Source organism: Diuraphis noxia, unplaced genomic scaffold, assembly GCF_037042655.1.
Source record: "Diuraphis noxia isolate RWA-SAM2 unplaced genomic scaffold, SU_Dnox_SAM2 contig0003, whole genome shotgun sequence".
In the NCBI taxonomy this organism is placed as follows: domain Eukaryota; kingdom Metazoa; phylum Arthropoda; class Insecta; order Hemiptera; family Aphididae; genus Diuraphis; species Diuraphis noxia.
The window spans coordinates 34,901,274-34,928,938 of record NW_028301713.1 but is presented as its reverse complement, the minus strand read 5'-3'; the positions used below and the strand labels follow the sequence as shown (position 1 = coordinate 34,928,938).

At 28.7% G+C, this 27,665-nt stretch overlaps 1 protein-coding gene across 1 annotated transcript; it reads left to right on the top strand.

The window, feature by feature from the left end:
* The first annotated feature begins 2,956 nt into the window (after positions 1-2,956).
* Positions 2,957-27,665, top strand: BNIP3 (BCL2 interacting protein 3). Its single transcript, XM_089223686.1, has 6 exons — positions 2,957-3,331; positions 23,846-24,023; positions 24,115-24,193; positions 25,691-25,770; positions 26,268-26,411; positions 26,475-27,665. The coding sequence occupies exons 1-6, from the start codon at positions 3,289-3,291 to the stop codon at positions 26,527-26,529; spliced, it is 579 nt and encodes a 192-aa protein (XP_089079812.1). The 5' UTR covers positions 2,957-3,288; the 3' UTR covers positions 26,530-27,665.

Below are 27,665 nucleotides of genomic sequence, written 5' to 3'. Positions count from 1 at the left end.
TCAAGATATTTTTTATTTTTTTTTCCATTATTATGATGTAATGTCTTATTTATAATTTTTTTAAGATGTTTAAACATATCGTTCTGTACAAAAGTACATTTTGTTTCCTATACTTCAGCACCCATTTTAATACTCTATCTGCAGTACACCTACCTTGAACCAGAGGCATTTTTAATTTACCAATTGATCTATTGGTACATTTTTCAATATTTAATAAAATGGAAATAACTGTTTGGATTTTGGATTCTTTCTTTTTAGTGGTACTTCATGTACCGTGTTAATACTGCACTGTTTAATAGTAGTACTATTATAACTTTCAACTACGATTTTAGATTGAGTAGACTCCTGATATTTTTTTTCCTCATATCTCGCGCCTTTTGGAGTTAAGTTACCATTTTTAATGTAGACACAATTCGACACAAATATGAAGACAGTCACAATAAAGTATTATAAATTATAATAAAGACTGTTATAATAATAATTATTATTATAACGACTATATATTATTTACCAATAAAATGCTCAATGGAAAATGATAGATAGTCGATACGGTTAGGTTTGGTGATACCACGTGCATTGAATAATAATATTATGGACACGAGACAATAACGCCGATAACAAGCTCGTACGCAGGACGCGAGACGAAAGAACGAAATTTCAAATTACGAAAACAGAATGCACCGATACCGATAACTGATAAGCGATTGTGGACCATGTTCGCGTGTTAGTATGTTGTATGTGTCTAGCGGTGGGGGGAAGCAATAGTAGTGGGAGACACACGCCGCCGTCGCAAGAATCCTCTCACTCGTCCCGTCAACATGACGCGTTTAATACGGCAGCCGGCGGCGAAAGTAATATAAAATGATCACTTAAATATCCACAGTTTTTTGATCATAACTAAAATACTATTCAACCGATTCTATTTAAAATTATAAAAGCACGTAGCCTATGATTTTCTCGATCGATTGATATCTCATTCTAACTATTTGGTTCATTTATTAGACCTACAGCCTTTAATAAAGAATACCAAAATATTAACACGTATTAAATGGGAATGTTTAGGTTTCTGTATATATACACGGTCGAGTGCTTCGCCTTCCTTTTTTTTTTACTTAGCTCGCGACACTACCGTGTCGCTGGATATACAATCAAAAAGCCGCAGATGAACGGAAATATTAATGTTCTTTAGGTTTTCGTACATAACAATTTTTAAATAATAATATAATATATTGGAGTCACAGTTTATTTTTATTTTCATAAGCATCTGAAGTTCAAACTTTCCCAAAATTCGCAAAATCATAAACATTTACAAATATTTATGTAATTAGAATTCATAAAATTTCAATTTTGATAATCAAGGCTAAAAGCTTTAGAAGGCTAAGGCTAAATTTAATAAAAGTTTCTTTTTATAAATTACGTAGTTTTTAACAAAAATTACTAAATACTAATTAGTAGTTACAAACACAATGGAGAGAATATTAAAAGATAAATTAATATTCTTAGGAATATAACTTAGTATATTATATAATATAACTGTTCCACTTAGAATCGTTTTTCGTATATACCTATTTGAAATAAATTATCGTTAAATTCAAATTATACATCCATTACAGTGACCTACTTAGTGAAGAGGAATACTCAAAACCTACCATAGTATACAAGTATGCACTGTATGCAGTGAGTTCTTCGATTTTTATTACACTTATAAATTAGCCATTAGGTATTGATTATTGGCTACGTAGCGGAAAAAATGTTGTAGGTAATACAGAAATTATTGCTATTTGTCACTTACTATTTTACTAACCATACCTATACCATCGATTAAAGTCTTAAAAATTAAATGTACTACCTCAGTGCAAATAGATAATATTGTATGTTCGTATTGAAACTATAAGTATTTTTACTATTTAAAAGTGCCATTATAACCTAAAGTATTGTTTTTTTTCCGTATATGCACCGAAAAATATTATATGAGTTTATTATTTATATCAGTAAATTGTAGACAAATTATTTTCGGCGACAGTTAAATAAATTTAAATTTAATTGTCTAACCAAAGCAGTTGTATTCCTAACCTAACCGGTGGGTCGCGACCCATTTTTGGGTTGCGTAAGCTTTAAAATTGGGTCGCGATAAATCTGATTTTTAAAATAAAAATAAAATTATATAACGTAAAAAAAAAAAAATAATCGTATTATAATAATCATAATGGATATCAAGTATTCAAGTGTAATGTTTCTTATTACACTGGTATGATTCTACGTAGTATTGTAGTAAAATATTGAGATAAGAATGTACGAATAAACTGTTTTATATTTAAAATTAATATACATTGTTATCGTTAGAGCCCTTTTATACTATGGCAATTTTGAAAACGTCTAAAAGATAATCATTTTAAACGTTACACTCTATATTGTTACACTCTTTTTGGTATTTATTACGTCTACTGTAATTAAACTAAATTAAAAAACGCTTTGCCAATACAATATCATCGAGTAACCCTAAGACGGGGCACTTGTCCCTCGTAGAATTTTAAATATGGTTTCCAAAGCATTATCTGTGACGTACCAATTTAGTAAACATAGACTACTTTTAAAATGTAAGCATTACTTACATGAATAAAAAAAAATCTTAATTTATTTTTAAATTAATTTTGGCCCCCCCCCCCCAGAATAATTTCTAGGTACACCCATGAGTAGTTCCAAAGACATCGTCCAACGAAACGCGTAAAAACGAACGTGACGAGCGCGCGTCGTACCTATAATATTATTGTGTTGCGTCGACGAGTTTGTTGACTCGTTGGTCGGCGGGTGTGCGGGAGGGGATCATAACAATAACACAACGGACGCGCGCACACCGGCAGGCACGCGACGACGGTGGTTCTTTGTGATGGCCGCGCGTGCGTGCGCGCGCCGTGTTGCTGTGCTGGCGAGACGGCGTCGTAGTCGTTCTCGCTTATCCAACCGTTCATTCCGCGTCTGTCCGCCGTTGCCCGTCGACCGTCGTTTTGGCTGTTCCCGATAATCCGTTTGAGGTTTCGTTGTCCATTTTCTCGTGCGTTGGCCGTGTAAAACGGACGCGAACGATCGATCGTCATTCGTTACTCACTCTTTTCGTTGTCACTCGTTTTTCACGACCGTTTGTCTCCGCTGCTAACGCAGCACAAAGTGACCGGCTGAAAGACCGTCAACCGCGCGCGAACCGTCCGTCGCGTATTTGCGCGGTTTCCCTTCCGGCGTCAGCTCAACGAACAAAACAGTGTTTTTTTTTTTTTTTGCTCTCTTGTCATCATGACCACTACGCCGAAGTCCCTGCCGGAGGAATCGCTTGGCGGTAAATATAATATTCCTTTGTATTCCCCGATTCCCGTCATTTATGTGTACCTATATTTTGATTATAACACCTCCTCGCTCGTGGGGGGGGGGGTGGAGGGTCAGGTGTCAGATAACACCTTGCTGCAGTAGATGACGATTATCATAAAGGAAAAGCAACTCTAATAAACATGTAACAGCTTTAAGCGTCACCACTTATCAGAAGAGAACAAAAAAAATTCAAAATTCGGATAAATAATAGGTACCCTACCTGGACACAAAATTCTGTTAATCAATGTGTCATTTATTATTAACAAGACATTTTGTCTGGTAGGAAATGACCGGTCTCTGGATAATTGTAATGGTTCCATTTAATAGATTAATATTATTTAAAAGTGCAAACAGGCTTTTAAGTTGATAGGTTATTCTACTCTGATTCTTTCAACATTAGGATATAGTTCACATAATATGTTCGATTAAACCTTTGAATTTTCTCAACTTTGTTGACCAAACAAGGGGTGTAAGTTCCAAAACAATGCATCAAAATGTAATATAAAATTTGTGCATTGGTTTGCACGTTGCAGGCTACTGTCGTTTGTCCAAATTCGATGTAGTGGCCATTGCAGACGTTGTGAGGGGGGGAGGGGCTAGAAAGCTATAATTATTGCTCATCATATCCTTTATTATGGTTGTACACAATAGTCTTCAGAGTTACATTTAACAGAGAAAAAACGCTTTGGTGAGATGACAGCTGTTTCAAGCTTTGGATGGTAAACGTTGTGTAGACCAGTTATATTATGTCATAATAGTTATAGTAATATACCTCCTAGTCATATGTTATAATCAATACCTATATAACTTGTAAAAGAGCAGTAATGTTAAATAATATTGGGTAAAACATACAGAGGGCATTTGTAGCGTTAAAATTACTGCCTTATCATAGTAATATTATTTATTGTTAAATATCCATTGATATTTATTTAGTATTAACTATTAAATTTAAGAAACTGTTTTGTTTTCATAGTTTATTACACTGAATAGGCGGTCAATATGACATATCATTAAGATTAGATGATTAAAATTATATGTCAATATTGTTGATGTAATTATCTAGGTAGGTACCAAAATAATTTTATTTTTGAAAACAGTTTAAAATGTTTTTATTACTTTTGATCAGTTATTTACAATTCTACATTTATTGCTCCAGTAATACTATTGATTAGCATAATACTATTATGCTCTTAAGTCTTAATTAGGTATAAGACTAATTTAAAATTTTCATTTTGTTTAAAATATGTTTGTAGACATTTTTTAGCTGTTGTTATAGCAGTTGACAATTGTGGGTAATATAATAATTAATAAATATATTGTGAATTTATTTTAAATTAAATTGTTCTAGTTGGATTAAATATTTATAGGACCTACGGTAGCAATTTATTACTGTTCTGTTTTAGGTGCTTTTCTTTATAATTTCCAAACCATTTAAAAGTTTAATTCGGGGTTTAATTACATCTGAACTTTTGTATTTAATTATTTATCTTTTCTATTGTCTATATTTTTTATATATCATCTTATCAATTTATTCTTCTCAGAATTTTTATTATTACATTATTACATACATTCATTATGAACAACATTCGATTAAGTTTGAAATAAATCATTTTTATTATTTAAAATTGCATTGGAAAATGCACTATCGCTTTATAAATATTTAATGTTATATCCTAAGGAATTTGCCATTCGGCACTTGTTAGATATTAAATAGGTTGGTGCAATTATAAAACGGCTGTTCAATCAAAATATGATATCTCTCATTATCATTATTCTAAAGTGTGTACCACCTATATAGGTAATATTTATTGTATGAAAGATTTATTATTGATAATTTTCTAAATAGTTTTTTTTATAAATTATTTCAATATAAATTTAAAATTTTAATGTGTTAAGATTGACTCTGGTTAATTAAGTAATATTTCAAAGAAAATATTTTTAATTTATTAGTTTTTACTAAAAAAAGATGTTAGAAGAGGTGATATTTCAGAGTAATTAAAATATATTAACCACAATTCTGTAATATTTATACTTATTATCTAATCTTTATGAATTAAAAGTAAATAGTATGAATCAAAAAAATATACTCTTCCATAAAAAAAACAGAACTACACATTGTATATCACCCAATAATAATATGGTGGGCATTATTGTTTCTATGTACATTGTCTTAAATAATAATGGTAAAATGTTCCTTCATTAAACATTTAAATGTTATCTTATTTTTATGCATCTGTAGGTTTAATCAATTGACAATACTTTAAAGGATGTACCTAAGTACCTATCACAGACTATGGTTTTGTATAAGTTAGTAGGTATTACATACTATGAATATATATATATATATATCAATTAAATATACTTGTTTATTGTACTTATTCTTTTATAATATAAAAGTATAAATAGGATACAATTAAAAGGCATATTTGAATTTATTATTGTTCTCATAAATTGTGGAAGTAAATAACTTCATGAGCATTTAAATTTGATACCCCCTTCACATACTTAATAAACAATTACTACAATTAAAATAGTGGAATTGAAAATGCCCGAGATTATTATTTTTTTATTCGATATAGGTATTAAGTTTATTATACTAGACAAACAATTAAATAACTAGTTTTAAACAAGACCTAATTTTATTATGTGATTAGTGGATAAATATACTTATTGATTTTTAATGTGATTTAAATAGTTTGATTAATCAAGAATTTTAAATAATATGTTTGTTTGTTTGGTGCCCGGTTTGGTGTTGTTTAATGTAGTTTTTATGTCTTTATACTTTTTCAATTATTAATTTCGTTATTTTTTCATTAAAATACTTTTATTGTTTCCTCGTGGGAAAATTAAAACGTCAAAAAAAATCCATGATGTTATATACATATTGAGTGCATGTGTCCTAGTAGGATGATATATTGATATCAATATATATTATATATATATACAAAAATAATATTATTTGTTATCGAGCCCATCCTTCTCATCGTCTAATCATATCGTAAATTATTATTTAATTCATAGCTGCAGCTGTGTCAAATATCAATAGTCTTTTTATTTATTAGTTATTTACTAGAATTTTATAAAAAAAATATATGACTTCTTGTTCCTACTGATATTAATTCTAAGTTCTAGCATGACGTACAGTTATTAGTTATTATAATATTTAATATCTACCGACTACCAACAACAACAACAACAATATAATAATATGCTATTACGTCCGTTTAATAAATTATATCAATATTCGGTGTTTTTCTTTAAAACGCTGGTACAACGGTGTGTAGTATACTCGTATTCGTAACATCAATAAACTCAAAGAGTTCCGAGTAACGGCGGCGTAGTTACCAAAAAACCAAAATACTATAAACTTGAATGATCGTCATCCATCATCGGTACATAAACCGCCTTAAACTATTCCCAGCCCCTCCCTTATTGTTTTCACCCACACTACGATAAGGGACAATATTCGGAATTGCACAATTTGCACTCGAATCGTTCAAGTGTCACGCGACGATGTGAATAAAAAAATAGTCGTGTGTTATAGAATCTACGACGAGTTTACCCGGAACTGTTTCATATAAAAATATTATAATAATTATTATATTCAATCGTGTCTTAAGTTCGAAATCAATATGATTTACACGCACTCATTTCGTAACAACAGTTTCTCTCTCGGGTGCGCGCACAAAAAGTATAATATAACTTTTTCAATATTATTATTATTATTATTATTACACATCTACACACGTGCATGTGCTGGCATCAGCATGTATACACATGCATATATATATATATATATATATATATATATATATATATATATATATATATTATTTTATATACTTGTGGCGTATGTAATGCACGCGTTCAACGCCAAGGTCGATTTTTAGATGCGTCAAGACCGGTCAAGACTTACCCGACGTTGCCGCGTTGACCGCGAGCTGCGACGCTGCGTACGTTCCAAAAAAGAACAAAAGTTCGATCGGTCAGGTGGTCAACAACTCGAATTTTAATAATAAATAATAATATATTTGCGCGTGCGTGTATTACACGATTTACACGTGTGTACAGAAACGTCCAAATTTCGCATTACAAAATCGACGGTCGAGATTACCTTTATGTGTTTCTATCGGTTGCTATAGTCAAAATATAATAATATTGTGGTGGCCCTGTATACCACGGCACTTCGATATAGGTACATGATATAGACCTTTTATTTGGTTAACGATATTGTTTACGTGGCAACCACCTGTCAACTAAAGTTTAAAAGCCCACACTCTATATATTATCGTAGTATGTGTGGGGGGAGGTACCGTGCTGCAGACGTCAAGTCCGTAAAAGCGTAAATGCTTTGATGCAGTTTTGTATAATAATATTCTTATAAATAATAAAAATTTTGTTTTTTAGTGCTACTCGTGTTGTGTGACACTGTGACGCACGTCGAATACGACTTATGTATATATGACGAGTTAACGAAATTAAATAACAATGATTTAAAATCCGGTATACTATACGTGCTGTTGACGAAACTATATGAACGCAATATGTAAGTACGGCTCAAGTTCTAGCCAAGATTTTTAATTTTGTTTTTCAAAACTTATTTATCTCGTTTCGGATGCATAATAATAGTATAATATTATAATATAGAGTAGTAGGTACGCGCACACAATATATCGACTATACTACGTTTCATTTATCGTTGCCAACCTCGCCTTAGACACCTTATTTTAAATAAAAACTTTGACTAATCGCATCTGATATAATAATAATAATATGCTCGATAATATCATGTATTAATGCGTCAACCCGTACGACCTTTTGTGCGATTCCCGAGTAAAATCATTCTTTAATGTACTTATCGGGTTTTTTCGAATCGATTTCATTATGTTTTAGTGCATTTGATGTTTTAATATTAAGCACTCTGTCCGATCGCGTACACTTATTACATTTTTTAACCAACATCGCCTATTACGTGTAATTATAATGTTGAACATCGTTTGTTTTTACGATGCACAAACCGTATTATAATTTATAATGCTTTTTGCACTGTTTAAACCCCACTTTGTTTCAATCGTATATGTGATAACGTAATATTCTAGTGATTAAACACGTGTCGCCTAATTACGACTAAGCTACGAGTTTGCGGTTAGCAAACTAATATTTGAGGAGTGTGCGTATGACGAATATATAGACAGGCCCGGCTCGAGTGATTTTACACACCTAGGCAAACTTAAGTTTTGCCGCCCCTTTACATGTAAAGACTATATCAAATATTTTTTCACATAAACATTACTAAAATATAGTTAATTCTGAGTTCATTATATTTATTTGTATAAAGTTAACAATTGATTAGATTGATATATTTATAGTCAAGTAAATCCCTACTAATTTAAATAAATAAAAAAAAAAAAACAATTTACAAATAGCTGTATTATAATATAAAAGTTAATAAAACATAATATAAATGTTAACATCGTATTAGAACTTGACTTTTCTTGCTTTTGCGTTAGCGAAATCAGATACAACTTCTTCCATATCCATATTATAGGCTAATTCTTTCTCAATTGAAATCATTGCAAGGCCCACTAAACGATCTTGTGACATTGTGGATTGTAAATAATTTTTAATAATTTTTAATTTTGAGAAACTTCTTTCCCCCGTGGCAGCCGTGACAGGAAGTGTTAAAAGGATTCTTAACGATATATAAGTGTTAGGAAAAAGTTCAACTAATTGATTTTCACAAATATATACCAAAACAATTCGAGGATTAGTTTCTGTATCATTAAACCGTCTTTGCAGAGCTGTAATTTCATCATAGAATTCTACTGCATTAATGTCAGAAGTTAAGCCGTTATCTGATGCTAGTGCTAGTTGAAGATCTTTACAATGAGTCATAAGTTCAGCACTATTTTTTATTTTGGAAATGACATAAAGAAATGAAAATAAGTTTGCATGCTCAGAAAGTAATACAAATCTTTCGTTAATTGATTGTATAGCTCTATCTAAAATTGCATTGAAAAAGTTTACTTTGGATCTTTGTTTAGAATCAATTTTGGAATGATCAGATGACTCATAATTAAACTGTGTATTTGTACGTCTAATTCTACTTTGATCTATTAATGGAAATGAATCTTCAATTCCAAGAGCGTTTGCAAGTAGTTTAGCAGACTTCAATGTATTTTCGAACCCTTCATCAGAACGATATCTCATTAAAAAAAGTTTAGTTGAATCTAACTGTTTAACTGTTTCAGAAACGTCAAGCGATATTGATTGTAACATTTTACTGGTAATATTTATCTGAAATAAAATATCGCATATGTTATATATATCTATATAATATAGAGTAAATTCAAACATATGCACCGTTTCTTGTATAGTCGTTTTGAGCGAGACTGTGAATTTAATGCATTTTCTTATCGATGAATTTCATTCTAAACTCAAAATTAATTAGATACTTTCACGCCATATTCAACCATTCTAATTATTATACAATATTATATTTTTGCTTAGGTATTTTTGTTTATTTTTATCTGTGCGCCAATTGTTTTTTTTTATGTTATTATTGTATTTTTTTAAGTAAAAAAAGCAAAGCTATTTTTTTATAGCTTCCATGATGATTTAATATAAAAAGTTTATTTTCCATAAAATTATTTCAAAACAAATGTTTCCTATAACTATTTTTTTCATTAAATTTCAATATCTTATGCATAATATTTGTTATTATGATATTTTCAATAGTCTTTATAAAAATACTAAATAGTAAGTTATTTGTTTTATTTAGTTAATTTTGAGTGGTTCTATATTATACTGTTGATAAATGTATAGTTTAATAGTCTAATAGCGTCCTTATGAATTAAGATAATATATATAATCTTATGATAGCGACTTATATCGTGGGAATGGCGAACGAGCGCAATAGTGCTTTTAGTGCAATCATTTCGAAGTCAAATTATTACCGTATACTATTATGTTATGTTTATGACGGTGAGTATAACGCCCGACGATGATATTATTGATATATATATATATAAATATATAAATTATAAATCATAACAAATAAACACGCAACGTTTCTATCTGTTAACGGCATTGGGAAAGTAAATACCTACGTTTGTTTACTATTACAATGGACACTAAAAAAATCGGTGTTAATCGAAAATAAGTACTTCTAATATAGTTGTTAGTTGTTTTTGTACAAACTTCCCGTATATGTATACTTTATTTATTTGGTAAGGTGTATACATGATGATATAATAATACACAATTTACCTAATCACAATCTAAACATTATGTTCGCATTATATTAAACGCAAATTTGTTCTCTTTAATCTTGGAAAAAAATCACTTGAAACGTTATTATTTATTGTTTAATGACGTAAGTATAGGTATTGTTCAAAATAACTGCGATTAAACAAATACATCATCTTATGTGTTTGTTACAACATTATGGTCTAATAAAAATAATATTTTTAAATCATCAAAATAATGTGTGTAGTGTGATATGTCATGATTTGTGAATAATAATAATTGTGATAGTATAAATAATAACGATAATTTAATTATATGACTGTTGGCAAGTTGAGTTGTTCTGATCTTTTATAGATTAAATCATAAAAAAAAACTTTGATGCATATTATGTGTAATTAGACATTTAATTAATTACCAACATAAGATGCATGATTTTTAATTGCTGTTATTTTTATTTTTTTTACAATACGTCACATAATCAACACACGTTAACTAAAAGGTTTTAAATTAACACCTTTTACTCAATAACACTTATTGACATATACTTTTATAACTTACTTAAATGTCAATACCAATTTAATGAAAATACACGGAAGTTTCAAGTTAATAATGCTGATTATAGAGGAAAAATTGTTTTTTAATATTGAATTATAATGTTCACTAGGTCGTATTTATTTCAATTATATTATAAATTAAGTATTTTCTTTGTTTAGTTGGATTTAAAAAAAATGAGTCTTATCATTGTGAACTTGTGTTTATCAGGAAAGCTTCACACAATAATGACTCATGAAGTCATGACACATAAACATACTAAAAATAATACGGTAATATTATCATTTATTAGTATATTATTAAGTATATCATTTAATATTATATTTTTATAAAAGAAGGTCACTATATTCATATTTTAATAATTAAATAAGTCAAATTGTTTTAATCTGATCAAAAAAGTTAAACAATTGTAATTTTGTAATATTTTATGAAAATCTTAAAATCATCATAATGATCTTCTTATATTATTTCTATTGATTTCTTGACTAACTAATTTTAAACAATCTGCGTTGTAAATATTATTTTGATAAAAGCTTATCAGTCACTAAATATAATTATTGTTTAACAGTGATAAGCTTAAAAAAATGTTGAATTGAAAAGTATGGTGTCTTATATTATAAAACAAAACCAAAGGTACCTACAATTTAATTTAATTAATTTAACAAATTATTACAATTTATGGACATAATAACTAATTTATTGATTTATGAATGTAATAAAATAACTAATAACCATAGTGTTTTTAAAAATTAATTCGTTTAAAAATAAATAACAAAATCTAAAAATTGGTTATACCTAAGTTCGTATATTATTATATAATAAATTATAATTAATAAGACTTAGGTTATCTTAAGACAATTTTATTGTCCATTTGTTACTCAAAATACTTATGCTTCAGCAGGATTCACAAAAATACATTAACCTATTGACTTTTAGATTACTTCAACCTAGTTTCCTGTTTATATAGATCAGTATTTTCTTAAAAATACACTGAAAATACCCAATTAATATTTCTTAGTTTGGTAATGCACTGTATAGTACCTATATAAAATGCATCATTATTGTTACTTTATAGAAATGTTAGTTAATCATTAATCAAGTAGGTATGTTCATATTTTTATTATCATATTACCGAAAATATATTTGCATAATATTGGCCTAGATTCTTGAAAAGTATCACGATTTGAGAATATGAACTTCAATTAATTTGTATTTTTTTTTAGATAACATCGACTTATTTTGATGTTTTAAAAATGTTTTGTCTATAGATAACTTTTTTGCATTAAAGTATAAGTATATATATATATTGTGTATGTGTGATCTATGTACAGTTCAAATATTAGCTATATACCTAGATTATATACTATTCTATCTAAGTTAAACTATTTACCTATTATTGTATCTTTATATTTATTCCGTATTATAATACGTATACGTTATGTATTCATTGGCGGTTTTTAGGGGGGGGCGAAGGGGGCGCTCGCCACTCCTTGGATTTTTTTCTGTCAACTGTTATGTTCTGTAAGTTATATATGCAATATGCATATAAATAAGTTATATATGCAACTATTATGGAGGGTGGGGGGCACAAAAATTGAAAATAGCCCCCCCTGATGTTTTATCAAAACCTCCACTGTATGTATTATTATAATTTTAATACTTAAATTAATTTATGTTAAAAGCCATAAGAAATAAATTAATAATTTTGAATATTGTATATTATTATGATTTCCTGATTTAAGCTCACAAGGTCCCTCACCAACGATCAACACTTCAATGGTTAAAAGTTGAATACTTTAATACTTTTTATACTTCATTGCTTAACTTAAAATACATAAATATATTACCATACAAATAACTGAAATACAAATTATACATAATTGTCTGTTGACCCGTTTCTAATCGCTCATCGTTTGTAGGGAATGATGGGCTGATATTATATATTCTTTGGCGGGGAAGGGGGTTGGGATACACGATATACCACAAAGACCTTCTTATATATTACTTATGTAATTATAACATTGCCGCCAATGTGTTTCCATCGAACTATACTTTTGTCGTTTTCGACTTGGTACACACACACACACACATGTGACGATATATTTTAATAAGTATCCCTAGATAGATACCAAAATATTTGTCTCGTGAGATCGGTCACGTAGCCGAGGCCACAGTAAACGCTCTTCAAGTGAAAGCTCCCTCCGCGCGCATGATATAATACAACGCAAAACATAATAATAATAATAATATATAATACTATCGTCGCCATTCTATAGAAGTGTTTTTATTTTGAAAATGTGATGTAAACGTGGCGAAACACAATCTATACTCGACGGCCGACACACTTATCATGTTGTGTATTGCTGTTAGATATTAGGTAGGTACTTAGTGAATTTGTTATGAATTTCGATTTGCCAAAACGTGTATCGGGTTAGTCGTTTTTCTGTTGTTATTTCCTTATATTTGCGTATTATATTTTACGCGTGTACTGCAGCGGTTGTGTTCTTGGAAGATTTGTTCGAGCGATTTCGTTATAGTTATTTTGCGCTTCTAGTGCAGGTGAGCACATAAATATCTACGTATAGGTATCTATGTTTGTTATAATTGTTGAATAATTTATTATACATATTATTATGTTGTCTTGTACGTTTCGGCGTTGATGATTTATATTTTGTATAGTCTTATACGATAGTATTCACAATGTAATAAAATGTAATGTGTAGGCATATTATATTATACATTTATAACTCTACCTAATTTATGTTACAGTCGTGCAGAATAAATAACAATACCGCTTCGACGACGGGTATTGTTGTTTTTAAAAATTGTTAATTGTAAAAAAATCATCGTTTTCCGATTTCGCTCGTATAAATAATGGTATGTAATACGCGAAAATGAGAAAAATAATACACTCAATAAATAAATAAATAAATATTAAAATTCACACCGAAGTGCCTTTGCTGATGGTTGGTTCTTCCCTCAAGACACTCAAAATAATATATATATATATATGATTTTAGAAAAATAACATAATTTATGCTTATTGTACTTTTTTATGTACGGATTGTATAAAATCTAAATAAAAAAAATTATATATATTATATATAATAGAAAATAAACAAATCTTTTTTTGTATTTCTAAAATTTTTTTTTCAGGAAATTATGTTATTTAACACTATGTAAAAATGTATGCAATACAATTTTTTCGAACTATTAATTTATAAATCTTTTGGTTGAAAACTGACAAGTTTTAGAAAAACCATATAACTGTCAGTATTCTATGTTTGTAGTAATTTATTATAGGTAGATAGGTATAGCAAGTGATTTAGTTTTGGTCTTGCCTTACCTACTATCTACCTCTACATAAAATACCGGCTTAGGAAAATTATATCATTTGATATCAGTTAAATAGAAATAAGAAAATTGCAGGACGCAGGTGGTTTTTGATGATTTGAATATTAAACGACTTTATCTCAAGGACACATTTTGTAATTATCAACCTTTAGGAGGTAACATAAATATAAATATGATTATTTATTTATTTTTGTTCCCGAGTTGAGTTTACGTTTGTTAGTTGTAGTTTAATAACTACGTTTAATTATTTGTTATGCATCCTGCAAACAAGTTTTCGGGTAGTTGAATATATTCTTATGTAATATAATGAATAATACCTAATATTATTTATAAATAGCTGTTTATAAATTTTTATAATGTAATATACGATGTGTGGTTAGGTTAGGTCAGATTGATATAGTTGTTTAAAGTGTATAGTTACGATTTTCAATTAGATATTTTTATTGTTTTGGAAATTTGATTACAGTATAGATGTATATTTAATAGTATTATTTGTGTGTAAATAACAATAACTGCATTATAATAAATATTGAATGCAATTGTAAGAAGTAGAAATAAATATAGAAAGCGCGCCTGTTATAAATTGAATATAATATAATATTACAAGAGTGAGGTATACAATTATTGATAATGATTATATTACCTATCTATAGCGGTTGTTAAAATTTATCGTTCGACTTATTTCAAGTACTTATCAATATATAATATACGATGCAAAAACAATAACTAATAAAGTAATAAGTGTGATGTAGTCGATACGATAATTGCATAAATATGTTTTGATTAAAATGCGTTTCAATCTAATTGGATATTTAAATTATGAGTAATTCTTAAACTATTAATTTATGCATATATACGTTACAGTAAATTATGTTATGCTTATTTTTCAAAAAAAATATCGTTTATATCTCTTGCCGAGTTTTACTTGTCATTATTATGTCGAAAACCTTGTTGTTGTTGTTGTTATTGTCATCGTACCATTATGGTTTTTCTCTCTCTTATAAACCTTGACTTTTTAACAATTAATATTGATGCATAATACACAATGTATTGTGGTTTTCATTTGTTCGCGTTTTGCAAATACTTTATGATACAAACATTACGCGTGTAGGCTCCCTATCTCTTTATCTCTGAATGCTTGCTGTCGACTTTCGATTGGGAAAAGAAATAATTTACCGGCATATTAATGCTGAGCCTCTATCGTTTAGGCGCGCGGGTTGTCCAAAATTCGAGAAACTGACTATATTGCAGCATAGGTAGCTATTGAATGATTGAACTATTATGATGATGCAAATATCTGCTTGAGAGCAGCACATCCTGTAAATAGCAATTTGACAGAAAACTTATAAGATGATTTTTTCATTCGCGTCATAGAATAGCGTTTATTTCGGTTCATTTGAACCCGCGTGATTGTTTTTTAATTACGATGCGTTTGGCACGTGTGCGTCTAAAAACATTTCGGACTACCGGTGCCAAGTATACAGAGCGATTTAACTGAGTGAGTGCAACACTCGTTTTATTCTTCTTTGTCGATGTTTTTGTCTAGTTTTTAAAGTTTATATATAATTTTTATGACGATTATCGCACAAAAAGAGGTTCCATTACATTTTTTATTAGACAAAAGACAGAAATCTCCGTCATACTTCGTATATTATAATACCTTTATCATCGTAGTTATTTTTAATGTATAAAAGCTAAAATTTTCGCGTGAGACAATATTAGAGTATTATAATTATGAAATGTGTTTGCAAAAACGATGCAAGTATAAAATAATCTGATATTAATGATAAGATAATATGTAACTATATTAAAATGTATTATATTATTATGACCATGGTCAATGTTCTGTATAGAAACTAATTGAGAGTTACAATATTTTAGTATTATTTAATGTTTTATTTATATAATCCTTTTTTTAATTACCGGTTCGTAAAGGTGCAACCCTTGCAGTTTTCAATTTTAGCAAAGCATTTGGCTGACAAGCTACAGAATAAACAGTGTGTGTCACAGTGAAAAGGAGTATAACAAAAACAGACCACATCCATCGCGATTGTATATAGTGATAATAATAAAACGGGAGTGCTCTTCAAACAGTATATAAACGTCGCCAGTCGCGTCCTGTATGGCACGTTCGCGGTATAGTTATACTTATACAGTTATACTACATAATATTTTATATATGCATATACACACATACCGTCTAATAAGCTTTACTATACCTATATTTTGAATATCGAACGATTTTACCTTTATACATATAGGTGTTATATGTTTATATAGCAGCGCAGAAGTGTGCACGCGGCGAAATCGAATCGGCAACGTGGCGCGTAATCTGCAGTAACTTCAGATTTCAAATAGACGAACAAAAAAAAAAAAAATTCGCGTGTGTGTAAATAATTATATCCCGCACGTTTACGGTAGCTGTTGTAGATAAAATATACTTTCGCCTTGCCGACGAACCAAATCCACATGTGGTTATGGTGTTCTGCAGCAGGTCATAGCAGTGTACTTCTGTAGTTTGTATAATAGTTAGTCGTACTGCTTAATAGGTATAACAATGTATAAGCTCTCGAAATTTGGATAGATCTGACGCTCGCGCAAAGCGAATTCGAATTAATTTCCCATCTCGTCCGTAACGTAGTTATACCGGTCCAGTTCGAATGGTTCTATACATATAGTTAGGTAGGCCAGCTTTCAAAACTCGAAATAATGGCATTGCGTGGGACAGATATTGACAAATTTATGTTTTTTTCCTCGTGGATTCTTAGTTCGTACGATTATAATATACGTATTATGCTAAACTATATTATAATAATATATAATATGAATTATTTATGTATATACAACATATGAATATATATATATAAAAAAAAAAAAAAAAAAAAACATTAATATAAAAATAATAGTATAAATTTAAAAAGAAATCGAATAGCGTACGCAATATATATATATTATGTACAAATACGTCTATGTAAATATTAAGTAGCGCCTACACTATTTTATATAAAATACAATAAGATTACCATTACCTACTTACATAATTATATTAATATAGAATAAAGTATCATGTTTATTGAGTACATTCAGCTATGGACGTAAGTTAAGATGTTGTGGATAGTCTAATCAACATTCAATCTTGTAGTTTGAAAATAGTAGATTTAACTATAGTTGAACTATTATTTAGTTCAAGTCAAATTAACAAAAAAAAAATTAACTACATATTACATAGTCTAGTATAATATGAATAATAATTGTTCAAATGTGTGATTATGTGGTTATAAAAATCAACAACAGCATTTAAATTTTGCAATTTGAACTAAATGCAGTATGGCTGTCAAATGTATAATTAAAATTTATAGTTAATAATACATAAATAATTATTTGTGCAGTAAACAATTAGTTGTACTTTTCTCCGTGATATGAATAATTCGATTTCAGTTATATCTATAGGTAGTGTTATAAGTTATAACATATAATATACTATATTATATCCATACCGATAAAAACTGATATCGTAGTATAATAATATATAATTTATAATATATTTTAAACATTAATAAATAATTATCGATGCGTTTTACCAACCTATGTTTACAGACAATTTATAATTATCTTTGTATATCATATTATAGACGAACATTTCGAAACGCGTGGGTAGAATTATTAAAAAAAGTTATAGGCTTGCTGGATAAAAAAAAGTTACAGGCGAACCCGCACACTGTCAAATATCATACGGATTGCAGTCGCTCGCTAATTTTCATAGTATCTATATATTATTATATTGTATGTTATGTACAAACTACACCGTCTGTTTTGTAGATAAAAAATAAAACATTGCATGTGCTCATATTTTATCGCGTTTTTATGACGTTCTGCAGATTTACCGTAAGAAACAATACATCAATACACCGGGTGTCCGATACATAACCGAATTTTAGTCTTAATAATGTTGTACAAATGTTAGTATAATATTATATTATAGTACGATTGTGCGCATCACCAAAACTCGTAAATAGATAGGCGTCTATTTCGATATAGTCATAGATGTCTTGTATGTGGTTAAAAATTATGATTGAGATCAGAATGGGATTGAAATCGAAAACCGTGCGTTTTGCAATTTTTACAGCTCTAAAACTAAAATATAATATTATTCGAGAAATCCTCAGCACAATCCATCGGAAAATAATGGAAGAATGGCAAATTTTTTGGAAAAATATTCCCCTTACCAACAAACTGAGAAATACCAAATTACTCGTCCAGAAATTAAACTATCCTCCCGGCACAAAAAGAAAAGACGAAGTAACAGTTACTCGAGCCAAAATAGGCCACTCTTTCGTAACCCATGTACATTTCATCAAAAAAGAACCAGCACCCATATGCGATACTTGCAACAGTTGCAACGTAACTCTATCAATTGAACATATCGTAATCATCTGCCCCAAATTCACTGAAGCACGCAAGATACTCCAAAATCCAGCATCACTCTATCAAGCCTTCAAAGATGAAAACAGCTGCAATCAGTACATTTTTCCATAATATAAACACTAAATACCCATTGTAAATAGTAACTATAATAATGTAGTAAAATGTTTTCCAAAATTTAATGTATACATATATATATTTTCCTTTCTTTTTCTTGTATTAATTTTAACTAAAGTAGGCTAAAAACCTGTGTTGTTGAAGCTTTAATAAACTTTGAAAAAAAAAAATATATTATTCGACGTTGTCTCTTAACGGCGATAAGTATGTTTAAAATGATTGTTCGCATTATTTGCATATTAAATTTAAGCGCAGTCGACGACGACTATTGTGATGTTGGTACTAAAAAACAAAAAAGTGTTGTTGTTTCTATTGCTCGACGAAACAAAAACACTTGTTTTTAGAGAAAAATGCAAACGAGTTTTCAATTTACGGTTAACGTTTTTGTCAACTCTTGAACCGAAACATTGTATATGGGTACAACCACCAATACTGGTGGGCGTAAGTTTCCATTGTTTTTTTTTTATATCGTCCGATATAGGTGATAACAGAACCAATTTATACTTTCGATTTCCTTACCGACCGCAAATGTTCAACTGTGCGGCACGAGATTACGAGAATTTTTTATTAATTATTATTTAAATATTTACCTAATATTAACCTAACTACTTAGGTAGTATTTTGCAGTTGTTTTCAACGCATATTAATAACGTATTCTAATTAGCTGCACTCCTGCACACATGATATTATTGTTATTACGTTGTTCGTTTTTGTTTTCGTATCGATCGTCGTTGTACGTTCAGCTGCGGGTCCAATCTCATTTTCACGACACGTTATATATATTATTACGACATCATCATTTAGTTCGCCGCTTAAGGACCGTGCGCGATCAATGGATTACACATAATTTTGTACTGAACCATCGCATTTTCGTCGTGTTTGTAAATTATAATATTGTTGTATTGTTTCATATGTTCACTTAGAAATACTACACTCGATGGAATGGCGAATTTTTTTTTCAACAATGGTTTGTGTGTGACTGGAAGTGGTGCAGGAGTAGAGTGGTGAAATAATCTCTGCACTTTTTTTCCCGATGATTGGAAAAACTGTAATAAAATGAGAATGCTGGCAAAATAGATTTTGATTTCTTGTAATATCTAATTCAAACGAGAATAATCGCAGACATGAAATTTTCACCCAATATAATCTTAGCTTTAATTTTAATTATGGACAAGATATTATATTATTTTGATTTTTGGGCTATTTTATAGACGTTTAAAATAATGTTGGCTTTAATTTTTTTTTTTTTTGCTATTATTATTTTTAAATCATCTTTATCTTCTCTTATAGCACATACGCTTATTGTTCATACTTGTATAGATTGTTTATTTCTAATAAAAAAATAAATAATTTTTGTCTCATTATGTATAAAGATTAAAAGTTGAATTTATAAGGTTTATCATCATAGGTGAAACCATCTTACGCCAAGGTATATCGAAAACACAGTCACAATTTTCGTTTGAAGCTTAAAGCTTAACTTTTGATTACAATAAATTGAAACAAAAAGTGGTTTCTGCAGATTAGATTTTAGTTATTTTCTTGAAATACAAAAAAAATATTAATCGTATAGTTAAGATATTTAGTTTTCATGTTTTTATTTTCTATACACAACACGATTTTCAAAATATTTAGACTGTTATTTAGTTCTATATACACTCAATTATGTTGTCAACAAAAATCCGTTGAACAATACCTACTGTATTAATAGAACACTATATTACTTATAATCTTAGTATTAATTTCAATTATGGATAAGATATTATATTATTTAGATTTTTGGGGCTATTCTATAGACGTTTAAAATAATTTAAAACTATCCTTATAGAAATACCAGTTTTTTTTTTTAAATTAACGTCATACTCTCACCCCCTTTACCTTCTGGTCTTATACAATGTCGTAAACAATCTGGTTATTTGGTGATGTTGTTGTTGTTCGTCGTAGCTTCAGTGTGTGTACGATTAGCATAGCAGGTATATACCGACATATAATACCGTGTGATATAGTTGACCTCTGGCCGCGTGAATGCGTGCGCAACGCAATGTTTGTTGTCGGCGACGATGCCAGATAGTGGTACGTCTAAAAACCGTATAATATAATATGACGTGTGTAGTAGTGTATATAGTACTGTATACAGCGCGCGACTATTATAGTAAATAAATATATTTTAATAAGCGACTCGCATCTCCGAACTTTTCGTATCGTCCTCGATAATAACGGGTTGTTTCGCGAGAGGAGACGACGATAGAGACATTAACGCCGCCGTGCCGTGAGGTTTTCGCTAAATTTGATACGGACGCGGTTTCGCATGGCTCGTCATATTATTTATGCGCTTTCGACGACGACGATGACACTTGTGGTTATGTGTGTGACGGTCATTACGATTCACAATATATCTAAGTCATAAGTTTATATTATGATATAAATGTATAATATACGTGGTAGGCACATACTTGTGTGTGTGGTTTGGTTGGGTGATGGTCTGGTGTTGTCATTGCGTGTTGGTTTCGCTGTTTATATTTTAACGCTCCACTTGGTTTCTATTTCTTTTTTGTCGTAAACATTTTTGTTGTTGTACATAGCAAGGACAAGTTTGCATAAAATCGTTTAGTTTTTCGTCTGAGTCTGTATAAAGGTTTTTATTTTGTACATTATACTGCTACCATAATATAAATAGGAAATTGTTTATATATGTATTATATTAATTGTATAGAAATCATTGTCTCATAGTCTGAATATTGATTTCAGATGGCATGCAAACGTTTGATGTAAAAATATATTTATTTAAAGCAATAATAATCGCTGTTTATAATTTCACATAATTTGACCTCCGGAGTATTATGGTGTTATATATATTTTCACAATTAAATTGTTGTTATAATTTTGAAATTGTATATTTACTAGTTTTTAGATTTGTAAATCAATATTTTGAATATTTTATAAACTAACTATTGCACTGATATCTTGAAAAAACAAAGCATTTTTTGATGATATTTAATTAGGTAGGTAACTAAATCGTTAACATAAAAAAATTATTTTTTCTACAATTTCCAAAGACAATGTGTTCCTTTGCGGTTGTACGTATAGGTGTGTTCGAAAAATAAATACCGCTCCAATAATAAAGAACAATACAAATAATAATAAATAAACTTAAATAACAAAAACGATATTGGTAGATAATATATATACCATATTATATATAGGTGGGTATTAATGGGCGCGCACAATGTTATATATTATTTTTATCGTCTGATGACAATCTCGGCCAAGTTTTTACGTAGGTAAGGTAGTTGTATATAGGTGCGTTGATTTTTCAATGATATTATATTATTATGTCGCGTGTCTCCCTGCAATCTATTAGAAATATCACATTACTGTTAGACGACCATATACAGCATTCGGTCGCCAAACACACGATAAACATATTATTTTGTAATGGTTATTTCATATATAGGTACATACATATCCCATTACTCGTTTCACCACGTCACTGGTGTATAGTCTTACACGTGTACATATGGCAATACGATATCAACCGTGTGTATAGATACTATACGGTATCGCATTTATAAAGGATTTTTCATTGCCTGTATGGGTGGTTCTTTCATCCCTGTTTTTGATTTTATCTACACAATTTATTTCGTTCAAAATAGTAAACAATTTAAATGTTATCATATTTTTTTTCAAAAATGTTGTTTTGTGATAAAATAAAATTATGATCAACTAAAATGTCCATAAACATCAATACTTTTTAAGGAAACGAGTGAGAAAGTTAAAAAAAAAAATGATGTTCATAAATTTTTAATATATATACTATATAGGTGTATTATATATATAGATATATAGTTGTTAATGTTGTTATATTATAATCGTGACAAAATATGAATTCCCTCATGGTTGTACCTATTTTATTAAACCATTAATTGTTATTTGATAATTAGATATACTTTTTTGACTAATTAACTATAAAGACGTTAATTTAAAAATTGAACTTCTGAGCTCGATCAGATTTCAAAATATGAACTTATTTATTTTGTAGCATTGATGTTATAATTTTAAATTATAAAATCAATGGTTGTAGGTATGTTTCCATTCACCTCAGTTACCTCGAGTAATACAATTCACCAGTGTTTGGCTCCTATATCACCGTTTACGAATCATCTCTTGACTCTTGTGTGCTACGAATGAATTAATTATACGGTAGAGAAAAACAATTTATTTTTAATTATCGTTTCTAGTAATAAAAAAGAAGACTCACTCAATGTTCGTGAAAATAATATTTTTAGTTTTGTACTTAATTTAAAAGCTTTTCCAAAAAAAATATTTGCACATCTCTGATATAAGTGGTTTGACGTTTTGAATGTCCCATAAGAATTTTTATGTTTTCAAGTTTTTGTCATAATATTAAGTTATATGTAGGAGATTTTTAAAACTCTATTAAAATCTAATCTAATATTAAAAATTTAAATTCAACCTAACATGCGGAAAATAATCACCCGGAAAAATATCATAATTCACAACGGAACAGTCTTCCCACGTAACGTAACATCAACCCATGTCAATAACTGCAATGTAAATACCATCAGCTGTATTATATGTTTGGCCAATATTAACATTCAGATACTGTTATCGCAAAGGTTCATTGCAGTCCACGAGAGATTGTAATATTATGTAATTAATTTTTCGTTAATGGAAAAAGACTGGATACTGGAAATGTTTACATTATGAATTCCTTTGTCTCCGCTCAGTAGTTTAAAAAATAAAACATAACTTACGCATTTATTTCCATTTCCAGAATCTTGGGTGGATATCACGAGCTGCGTATCACCGATATCTTTCCAGAGTGCTGACCGTGTCACTCCAGTGCCGTTCATATCGTCCGGCGAAGAGTATCTAAGACTGTTGAAAGAGGCACAAAGAGAGAGCAACTCTTCGTCGAGAGTCTTGTCCAAAGAATCGTCCATAAAGGGCAGGTAACATAGTACACATATCATTAATTCGTTGCAGTAGATTATTTATCGTTTACTTCTAAGTTCTAACCGATCGTTTTATTATTTTTTTCAGTCCAAAATCACCGCCAAACAGTCCAAACAATGAATTGGAAGACGATCTCAAGGGAGTTTACATAAATTATTCAAACAGAGTAAGTGTAGTCAAATAAAATTTAATAATACAATTTTTCCTATAAACAGTCGAATACCTAAATTGGTTCTTATTATTAATATTGATGAACTGTGTTTTTTGTATAAACAGGGTGTCCCGCGAGGATTCACCCATTGCGATATTTAACGAAATAATGGAGATATCAAAATTCTGGTTTTGTAATAAGACTCACAGGGATAAGAATAACAATTATTTCATATTTTAATTTATTTTAATGTTTTGATAAAAAAGTTAAAAAATATTTAGTTTTTTTATTTAATTATTTCCAAAAACTTAAAGACAGCCATTTTGTTGAGTTTATTTTTCTTAAAATATTGACGTTTCAAAATTTTATTTTCATTAGTTTCCTGATTTTTAATATTTTTTTTAGTTTCGAGAAAAAATGTAAATTATTTAACACCATAATGTTATCAAACATGTGACCCGCCGCGCCGCGCGGGTTCTCATACGGCCGGCCGAATACTTTTCGTGTTCCTAATAGTTATAAATTTATTATCATATTTTATTTCTTCAAAACAAAAAAAAATATTAAAAGTCAGGAAATTAATGAAAATATATGTTGTAACTTCAATATTTTCAGAAAAATAAACTCTACAAAATGGCTATCTTTATGTTTTTGGAAATAATTAAATAAAAAATATATTTTTTAACTTTTTTACCAAAACATTAAAATAAATTAAAATATGAAATAATTGTAGTTCTTATCCCTGTGAGTCTTATTACAAAACTAGAATTTCGATATCACCATTCGGGAGATATCGCAATGGGTAAATTCTCACAGGACACCCTGTAGAGTTAATAATTTTCTAAATTTGCTCATAGATTATCAATTATAGGTAGTTAATGATAATTTGAAAGTGAGCTGTGATTAGAAATTAAATATAATAAAAATTGTTAAAATATTGTACAATTCACTTATATCATTGTAATGTTACAATGTTATAGGAAACAACAGTACAATGTTGTAAAGTTTCAGTGAAAGAAATTAAAATTTAAAATATTGATTTAAATTGTTTTGTTTTTTGTAATGTCAAATGATTCACTTTTATATTTAAACCATGTTTGCTAAATAAATGATTCACAATTACTGCTCATCTCTTTTTTTTTTTTTCTTATCAAGTTCCCATATATAATAAACATTAGGTTTTAAGTGGTTTGTAGAATATAACATTTTTAGTTTATGATAATTTGAAATCTATTTCATATGTTAATAGATTATCTACCTTCTTTTAGATGGATAGTGATTGTTAAAGCTTATAGACATTATCCCTAAATGGTACCTCCATTAATGATTAACTTGAACATGTGTATAAACTGCATTGTAAGATAATAACAAATTCAAAAGGATTTAATTTGGATTTTTTTTTTATCATTTATTTAAGTATACACAATCTGTAAATATTATTTTACAAGTGTGGATTTAAAATTATAATTGGTTATACAATATATAATAATATATATGCAATTGATTTTACAGGGTGGAGAATTGTACAACTTGGACAAAAGTACTGATTGGATTTGGGATTGGAGTAGCCGACCAGACCAGGCACCTCCCAAGTAATTATATATAATTATTAATCATGTATAGGTATTTAAAATCTGTCATTAAAAATTTGATCTAAAAATTAATAAAATACTTTACAATTTTGTGGAATTGGTACATTTATTGATTGTTTTTAAATTTTTCTTAAACTATTGCAATACAATTAAAGATTACTAATTATTTTAAACAGTTTAAACTGAAATTACTTGATTATATTTTTATATTTTTTGTAATTTTAAATAAAATCAGCCATTTTATTTAAATATGGATAATATATTTCACTAGATGGCAGGTATTTTAGAAACTTATGTATATAATTAGTAAATAGTAAATTGTTTGTTAGTAGTTTTTGTGAATTGTATATTGCATCAAACAAGAAATTGGTGGATCACTAACTTTATAACAAAATAACTTTTTGCATCCACTCACCATTTAAAACTTGTACATTTAATTTGTGGTTAAAATTATCACTTTTTTTTTTTTTAAATTTGTAATAATTATTTTATTGTAGAAACTGGAAATTCATTCATCCTAAGAAGAAGACATACAGTATGCGTAACGCTAAGGTTGGCAAAGACGGCCTCTTTTCTAAAGAAGTTTTGTATACTTTGTTCCTGACCAATATTTTATCCATACTGCTTGGAGCTGGTGTTGGGTATGGGACTTTATTATAATTTTTGTTATATCGTTAAATTTATAATTTTTTTTTTATGTTTAGTGCCTGGCTATGTAAACGTGGCGGTATTATGATGTCCAGGGTGACATTGGAATAATCTGTCCGTAGAACGTAACATAATATACACATGCACAAAAAAAAACAAGAATAAATGGTGTCAATTCATTGTCTCTTTTAAGTCTGAAATTCAAAAATGCATGTAACATTATTTTCAAAAATAACCCTCAAAATATTCCTTTTTGTAATATTATATTTATGATGTAGTTTAAGGTTTTATAAACTTTAAGAAGGTTATTATTAATTTGACACAGTAGATTAAGAATTATATCTAATATTTACTATTATAATATACAATTTAATCAACAAAAAATTCTCAGACACATTTTGTTAGGTACTCTTGATTGTATTAAACCTTTAAAATTTAGCAATTTCTCTTATTATCAATATATGCTTTAAAAGTTCCAGTATCTCTAGTTTATAGTCAAATAAAAATTTATGCATGTACATAACCAAATAATTTATATTATTATTGTTATTAATTATAATAATTATAATAACTATATAATTACAACAATAATAATCAAACCAGTAAGCTCTAAACTCTGGGGAAGAAAATTTGGAGGGAGACCAACATTTTTGAATTAAATTAAACAAAAATTATAAATTCAAACTTTTACTGACTATATGAAAATATAATTTTAGTACCGTTGTGATAAGTCTGTTCAATTTTTTTTTATTATTGTTTATTATAACTATTTTATATAAGTATATATATATATATAAATATATAATATATATATTAACTTCTATATGATATTTTGTGTATATTAAACATAAAATAATACAATTATGTTTGTATGTTTTGTAATAATTATGTTAGATTTTTCTATTTTTACATTAGCCAGTACACTTCAGAGTCGGCAAATGTGTCACTTTGTAAGGTAGCCTCATGTTAAATGAGGACCTGGCTCATCCTTTTGTGTTACCCAAATGACAAGCTCATTTTGTGGTTATTAATTACTTTTTTATTATTATTAGTTAGTAGCATAATGTAACATTAAATTAGTTTAGATTTACAGCTTAAAAAAAAGATTAACCTTGCGTAATGTTTTTACCTATCACATATTCTTAAGAATATATATTTATTATTTACATATTAAATATATTATATTATATATTGTATGGTTTTTTTTTCAATAAACAGAAAATATCTATTCTTTGTTTTTTTTCAAA

Coding starts and splice junctions, on each gene's coding strand:
- BNIP3 (XM_089223686.1), top strand. CDS start 3,289: ATGACCACTACGCCGAAGTCCCTGCCGGAGGAATCGCTTGGCG. Junction 3,332..23,845: donor GCCGGAGGAATCGCTTGGCG/GTAAATATAATA, acceptor TTCCATTTCCAG/AATCTTGGGTGGATATCACG. Junction 24,194..25,690: donor ACATAAATTATTCAAACAGA/GTAAGTGTAGTC, acceptor TTGATTTTACAG/GGTGGAGAATTGTACAACTT.